This window comes from Cupressus sempervirens, chromosome 3, assembly GCF_028749045.1.
Source record: "Cupressus sempervirens isolate cs-2001-9-10 chromosome 3, ASM2874904v1, whole genome shotgun sequence".
NCBI classification, from domain to species: domain Eukaryota; kingdom Viridiplantae; phylum Streptophyta; class Pinopsida; order Cupressales; family Cupressaceae; genus Cupressus; species Cupressus sempervirens.
This window is the reverse complement of record NC_143120.1, coordinates 440,008,021-440,016,403: the sequence shown is the minus strand read 5'-3', so window position 1 is coordinate 440,016,403 and position 8,383 is coordinate 440,008,021. Positions and strand designations below refer to the sequence as shown.

Here is an 8,383-nt window from a genome sequence, read left to right as displayed (position 1 = left end):
AATGTTATTATTTTATATAATTAAATCAATGTATTAGGATTGCTTATTATTATGTCTTCTTAATATCTATTGCTAATTATTATCGTTCGAATAATATATAAGACATCTCATATTATTATTATTATAGGCAATGTCATTTGTCCCAACAAGTTAATGATTTGAATATATGTTTATATCGAAATTAATAGATATTAAATATATTTATAGTTGTTACATGTCAATAGGGGGTTATTACATTTTCGAGTTTTGTGTCTATTCATTAGAATTTGCTTCTTGTTTGCCCCATGCTGGTTCTCCCTAGGTTCAGCCTCATCATAATTTGTATGCACCCCATTGTCAGGTCCTCTATCTTTGAAAAAAAAAATTCTCAGAGGGTAGGACACTATGTAGCTGGGCAAAATCTTACTTTTATCTATAGTGGGACAATCTATGTTATCCTTTTTATCTATAGAGCGACAATCTATGTTATTCCAAATTCATAATCTTACAATCTTAAGAAATAATACTAAGTAGAGGTCTTAGGAAGCCTAGGATTAATGTAACACTTCCTAACAGATATGATTGTGGGGGCATGACTCTTGGTGACATTTCATTGGTCACTTTACATATACCAAGTGTTAAGAAGCTCCCTGAGGGTGCAAGTGATGCCCCACTTGTAAAAAAACAAAACGATTTAGCCTCATTTATCTACTAGTTAATAATCAAAGAGTAACAGATATTAAAAGAACATATTTTTTTATGTAATACATGAAAAAAAAAAATTGGAAGAGTGAGAAGAAATAGAATAAATATTACTAGAACATCTTGTCCAATCCATGCATAGGAAGCATGTTGCTTTGCGGCCCAAAAAACTGCAAAAGCAATGCAACAAGGCAAAAGTGCCATTGATAGCAATGAGACCTCCCCCAAAACGGGAACCTTCATTCTCATATCAGCGACGCGGCTTAGTGGCCTAGCAAAAACATCAATTAGACAGGAACAGAATTACATAAGAAAAGCTCATGACATGTCCAATGTTAGCAACATGAATTATACATTTTAGTGCTCAAGAAAGAAGTGATAATGGCAGTACAAATAAAATTAGAGAGAGTTTTGTAGTACCTTGAAAGTAAAGCCATCAAACAAACATACAAGCCCTGTATGACAAAGTTTTGTAACTTTCGTCAGAAAGAGTTTAACACAAATGTTTAAATGCATGCAAATAAAATGAAAATATATTACGGAAAAAGTGAGTGGTGTTATCCTTTACAAAGCAATATTTCTCTTTAAACCCAGACAACTTGCAAACTTGCAATCAGATTAAATCTAGTAAATTGATTTGCAAGAAATAAAGAAGTTGGGAAATTCTAGAAGAATAATCACCCAGAAAGTTCTCAAATTTTTCAACTTATTCAAATAAAGAAAGACGATTTTGTATAAGCAAAAAAATATGGAAGTGAAGGATGCGATGGGGCAGCAACCAAAATGATATAATGCATGGCAGTTTGAGATGGATAAATAATTTCCTCCCCACCCTGCCCAATTTGCATAAAATCAAAGATCATTTCTTCCTCCAAACAAAGAAATCATTTGCCAATCTTCTAAATACAAATGCAGTAAATTTGGAGCAAATACCAAACATGCAAATGCTCTAACAAATATGCTTTAGTACATTTACCTTGGGCATTAATTCGTGAAATTATAAACAAACATTGTGTTCCTGACAAAAATATTTCCCAACTAAATTACCAGATATAAATAATTAGTACCCTCTATTTCTGACTTTTATTTTTGTGTAAAAATTACAAACCTATGCCAAACTTTTTGGTCACAGTTGGCTGGAAACAAATACAGTATCAGAAATGAGCACGGTATCAGATGCAAATATGGCAAATTTTCAAGTTATTAACATCAACTTTTAAGTTGGCCGGCTATTTATTAGAGGATTAAATTGTCTCTTCCAAACAACTAATGTCAAATTACTCAACTCAATACATGAGACACTTCAGCGGTCCTCAAGTATAGCTTCCATATGCAACTTTTGACGAGTCAAGGCACAGCTCCCCTCACCCCTCTCAGCCAGACATCACCAGGCATCATATACTCATTTGACCTCACTGCAATCCACATCAGTAAAGATACATGTGAAATTCAAATGAGATTTGTTTGTAGCTTCTGGATTTTGACTGTGTAGCACTTTTTTCATTAATGTTTCGGATCACACTCCATAATTATTACTTTTTTTTCAAACGAGATACTTGTAAGGTGACTCTTGGATTCTTATGGGTCACCTCCTAACAGTCATTTCAGCTTTAGTACAAACTTACAAATCCCTACACATCTCTTATTGTACAGTCAGCCAGTGCAAAAGTTATCTCCCTTACACCCCCACCAACAAAGATATCATAATGCAGCTTACCATTATAGCTTCTGTAATGTTCAAAAAATTTAAAGTGACAATTAAGTAAATTAATTTTTTATTAAGACATCAAAAATGGATGACAAATTTAATGATGACTTAATATCAATTAATTTAATTAACTTAAAATAAAATATTCTTCTGGATGCTTCAAATGCATTTCTGGATGTTAACGGCAAATGGCTTTTCATGAGTACTCGCCTATCTTGGTGTGAAATAATTTTATTTAAACTGATAAACTATAAGATTGTTTTTTTCAAAATCTCTCTGTGTATTTGATGGTGGAAGGTTATATTGTTTGGAGTTCCTATCATAAATTAGGAGCTTTCCTATGAAGACATTATATTCAGCAGGCCCCGGTTTAAGCGGATGAGAAATAATGTTTTCTATGGGCCGATTCTAATTGAAATCCTTTGCCATAAAGCATAGCATGTTGAAATAATCTGGGTGATTGTACTAAGTTTGGAGATTTTAATACAATGTAACTTTACTGATATTGGTGGCAACATATTTATCATCTCACCTGTGGTTTAATACTGCCCGCAGGTATTCAGAATATTGTTGTTCAATCTCATTGTGCAATTCACTGAAGACAAGTATGTTTGAAGATTAATAATTGGGGATGTGGTTATAATTTATAAATGGTTTTCACCCGCCACTTGTTATTCTTTATGCTGGGTGGCATGTATGGTCACACTCCAGTTTGTAACACTCAAGGAAGGATTGTACTGGGATTCTTATGGGCATGTTTGGGTATCGGGAGGACATTGGAGAATTTGCTGAAACAGGAACTTCGCTTGGTTATACAGACTGCAAGTCTGAGGACAATACCCCTCATAGACTTAGAGTACTGGACAATAACCCAGTCTCTCATTCGGAGAAAGCTCATTTGAGAGTTTACCATTGCATTGACAGGATTATGACATACTGTAGCGGATATGTTGAAGGCATTTCAAACTTTCTGAGTTGGTGACTGCTATCATGGAGCAAGAAGTATAATTCAAAAAAACTCATACAAGCTATGCCATAAGTTTCCTAAGTACATAAACGGTGATCATAAGTTCATTTGCATCTGCAACTACAGTTGGTTGGAATCTATATTCAGGAAAGCTGAGATGTTTGATCATAACGCTGGAATGGAGATAGTTGTTGAAGTTCTCTGCTATTGAACCATGTCGGGTAGCATTTCAAGAGGTCGAGCCATTCACATATTGAACTGTGATCATTGTTAGTTGCAGAAATCTTTGTAATGGCAGACAGGAATCCAGCTTTGCCTCCCATTCTGGCTACCATCATCTATGGGTGCCTGAAATCTATGCTGCCGCAATTATGTTTATAAAAGTTTTACTTCTGTAATTTATTCAAACTGTTTACATTTAGAAATGTGTTATGTGTGTAACTTGGTCTAGACTTTTGATGGTTTAATGATTAACACATTATTACTCTTTGTGTACAGCTTGTATTTGCATGGCTTAGATTCAGAGAATTAGTACATTCTGATTTATATTTCAATCTACTTCATAATCATTGAGGTTCGAACATGTCATTTGTTATTGCAGAGCTATCTCTGCATATTATATGAACTTTAGCCAGGGGACTGAGATGAACCATATTTCAACATCCATGAAGCTCTTGAACAATCCAGGGAAGTTAACATTTATTTCTTGCAGATCGGGCATCTGAAAATAAAAATAAAAACCATTTAAAGACAGCATTAAGTCAAAATCGATCAGGGGATATTACAGCTTCACAGATACATCATATTATGCCCTGATGCTAATCCAAGCCTGCCCACAAGCTAAAAAGTAAAAATGTACATATAATTTACTCTCCTTGTGTAGAAAGTCTAATACACAATCTAAGATGTTTAATACATTAATATACACTTCAATAATCCAAGCTTTATTCTTGTATTCTGTAGCCACTATTAACATGAGCCGATTCAAGTTGCAACCACGACCATGACCCACATCTGAGTCAGAGAAAGAAATGTTCACTTAATTCCCTCTATCTTGAAAAGAATATCTAGACATGGACCTCCAGGCTGCAACAACTGTCACTTGGGCACATGAAGGGCAGCACGACTTTCAAATGTTATAATATGGACTTATGTCTAGAATGTAATATCAACCAACACACCTCTAAAGAAGAATCAAACCCCTAATTGTATTTGAGTAATGTTTTATTATAGCTCACCTTCAAACACAAAATGAGCAAAAAGTTGTGAAAATTGATTGTCCAGATTTCATCTGAGAAAAACAATAAACAGAAACAGTAAACAAACAAATTTAAGTGGAAATCCTGGTAAAATTATAACACGGAGAAATCATGGGATATGATCTTCCATATTTTTATTTCTCAGAAAACTATCCACTGTTACAAAAAAAAATGCTACAATGCATTGACCAAAAACTACATCCCTCAAAACGAAGAGAGACCAAAAAAATCATGTCATCCACATGTCACATGCTCAAGTAAATTCCATCTTCGACATGGCAAGGGGAGCTACAACCGCCCCCTTGACACCCCCCATCACTTCAACCTTTGGAAGAATTTAAAAGCCCTCGGCCCCACACAAGTACAAAGTGTAGATTATTATGGTACTCAATTTTTACTCCACATCACTACTGGAATAAGAAAATGATTTCATATTCCAACAATTTCCAACTTGAAGTCAAGTTTCTGCTTCATGAATATCTCCACCATTGAAAGAGCAAGCATAGACAAGTTTTACACCATATGACCATCTTTCTACCTATGGATATCTGCTAGGTTTGTAAAAGTATAAATGTTGATCAAACAGATCTGGCCACCTTCAACCACCACTAATTTGAAGTGATATTGATTATCAATATACCTTTCTTTCTGGCATGATATGTTGGGTTTTCTGTTACATGTAAAGCACAGTGGTCGTCACAATGCAATGCCATGTTATCCTTTTCAAACTGTGATTCCTCGAAAAGTCTTGTGAAAACAGATTGCCTCATTTTTATTCTGCCATGTATTCAGCTTCAATAGTGCACAAGGTCACTGCTTCTACAACTTTGAGACCAGTTAACAACACATCCACCTAAGGAGAATACATACCCTGCAGTAGACTTTCTCTTATCTTTATCTCCACCAAAACTCTATATCCACGTGCCCATCAACCTAAAGAATGCTCTCTCTTTAACAAAAGATTACCATAAGAACTGCCCATAAAATACCTGAAGATTCACATCACAGCCATCCAATGATCACAACCTAGATTTATCATGAAACAATTGACTACTTCTACTGCTTGGGCAATGTCTAGTCTGCTACACATTGTAGAAAACATAAGACTACCAAATGCCAATGTATAAACTACAGACATTTGTATCTTCTCCACTTATGTGCTAGGGCACTCTTATGAAGGCAATTTAATATGAACCGGAAATGGAGTACTTTGGTTGTGCATGCTTACAGTGCTCCACAGGAATGCTTAACCCCCACATAAACTTGTGTCCTCTACATGGGGATGTTTCCAAGACCTGGAGACTTGGAGGAAACATCCTCCCACAACACTACAACTTCTACCACCACCACCTCTATCAGGAATGCCACCAAATTGCTTGCAAAATGCCACATGCCATTACATACTGATTGCAACCTTTAACTTCATGAAAACTAGTTGAACTTTCATGAAGCACTCACAGAGATGTTATATTGCAGATTTTGCCTTGAAGATTTTGAATCACCTCTTCTTGTATAGCAGCATTGTCCCCCTCCTCCCTCCTCTCTCCATCATCCCTCTCTCAGCATCCCCTCGACATCCCCAAACTTTAGCCCTTGATCCTCTAATCCCTGAAACCTATCCCTCCATCCCCCCATCAAGAAACTTTGTGGAAGTATGGCATTCTACATGTTGAAGCGCTACAAAATCATCTTTCAATAGGTCTTCTAGGAAAATCAAATTTCCCTGTTCTTTTTGCCCCTATGTATCCCCATTCCAACAATCTGAGTTGCATTTCCTAAGTTCTTCATTTCAAATTCCCTATCAAGCTAAGCTGTTAGCTTGGTGATGATATGCATGTTGGAACTTGCTACCAACATATCATCAACATACAAAAGCAAAATAATGAAATTGCCATCATCACACCTTTGAAAGAAAGCACAATGAATGGCCTTGTATCTACTAAAACCCAAACTAGCCATAAAGAAATCAAACTGCTTTGACCAACACGTTGGTGCTGTTTCAATGCACATAGTAATTTGTTCAACTTGCAAACTACATTTTCCTAGCCTTTTTCTTCAAAACCTTCTGTTTGTTCCATGTAAATTTTCTCAGAGAGGTCACCATGCAAGAAGGTTGTTTTAACTACAAATAAAGAGCAGCAACAAGAGTTGTAGTGGCTGATCTATTGATCAAGAAACAAGTTGTAGAAACAACCTCATCCCAAAATTTCTACTCCAAACTAGCAATGCTCAACATGCATCCAGCTCAGTCCATGATCGTATGATTCATGCAATTAGCAACACTATTTTGTTGTGTTGTCGCCCTAGCAACCTTCAAGTGCCTTGCAATGCCATGATAACTACAAAATTCGTTAAACTCACCTGGATAAAACTCCCCTCTCTTATCTATTCTCAAACATTTTTAGAGCTTTAAAACTCTTGAAATAAGAAGATACTTAATACATATTGAAAATATAAATCCACACCTTACAAGAAGAGTCATCTATAATGAAACAAAATATGACAAACCTCAATAGACATTGAAGAAGCTTCCCACATATCTACATAAATTGATTTTAAAACTTCTTTTCTTTTGGTAGCATTTCTACAAAAATAATCTATTTTGTTTCCCAACAAACAATATTGACAAAACTTTAAATCTCTAGATTGGAAATATCACACAATTTCACTAGTACACAAAATGGTCCAATTGATAAGTAAAACTTAAAACATACCATTCATACCATAATACCAGTACGCAAGGAAATGAATTCTTTATTAATACCAAAAACCAACATGAGTACATTACCAATGTTCCAGACATTTATAGAAGGGTCGGTTAGTTGGAAACCAACTGACGCATTTCCTCACCACCTAACTACCCAACCCGACTAGCTTTAACAAGTACTAAACATAATAGTTACTTTATTCTGACTACATCTATCCCCCCCCAAAAAAAGAAGTCGTCTGGAAGACGACTATAGAACATGAAACCAACAAAAACAACTTTGACTTCAAGAGGGAGGATGGGAGGACATCCCTGTGCTCGAAGCTCCCCTTAGCCGTTGCAGGTCTCGCTCAGCTGTCTTCTACTTTGTCCGAACACCCTGCAATACCCGTAATGCGTCCATCTTTTTGGCTTCTACAGTGGTGACCTTGCTCTCCAATTCAGCTTTTTCTTTATTCCAGGCTTCCTACATAGCAACTTTCTCTTCTGCCCATTATTGTTGAAGACTCTTTCTTTCTAGCCCCCAATCTTTAGCTAGGTTTTTTTCCTTCTTAAGTTTCAAAAAAGGTTCCTCGAAAGGCAACCTCCATAGATGTTAGCACCTCTATGAGAGGCGCTTGTTCCTGTCCCATGGAAATGATTGAGTTGCCCATCCATGTAGTGGCCATGTCCTCCTCTAAATAGCCACCTTGTTCTAGTAGTCCCCAATCTGTGTGGTAGTCAGTTTGCATAAAGGCAGCCAATGCCTCTACTGTCGTGATGATAGTTTCCAGATTCTGAGTCCTGGCCTGCTGCACGATTTGCCTAGTAGAATGCTCCATGGCATGAACCTCAGTGAGGAACAGTTCGGCCTTGGCTGCAAAAGAGGTTGTGTCTGGTGGTTCCCCACACTCACTTTGTATCTCTACCTGCTCCTCAGCAGTTGTCTCTAAGGGTGAAGACACCATGTCTTCTTCCTCAAGTAACCTATTCCCTTCCTCCAGGACGGTATCTATCTTGGCCACACCCGTACCAGCCACTGTCGTCATGCTACCCTGAGTGTGAATTTTCTTGGTTTTCTC

The 8,383-nt window shown here is 36.6% G+C and overlaps 1 protein-coding gene across 1 annotated transcript in view; it reads right to left on the bottom strand.

Moving 5' to 3' along the window:
* Window positions 1-657: 657 nt before the first annotated feature.
* LOC149566948 (signal peptide peptidase-like 2) overlaps window positions 658-8,383 on the bottom strand; it is a 67,792-nt gene continuing 60,066 nt past the window's right edge. The window contains exons 7-8 of the mRNA XM_089820164.1: window positions 1,102-1,136; window positions 658-952 (exon numbers count right to left, since the gene is read on the bottom strand). Coding sequence (XP_089676290.1) covers window positions 691-952; window positions 1,102-1,136 — 297 coding nt within the window. The 3' untranslated portion in view covers window positions 658-690. The remainder of the gene's footprint in view (window positions 953-1,101; window positions 1,137-8,383) is intronic.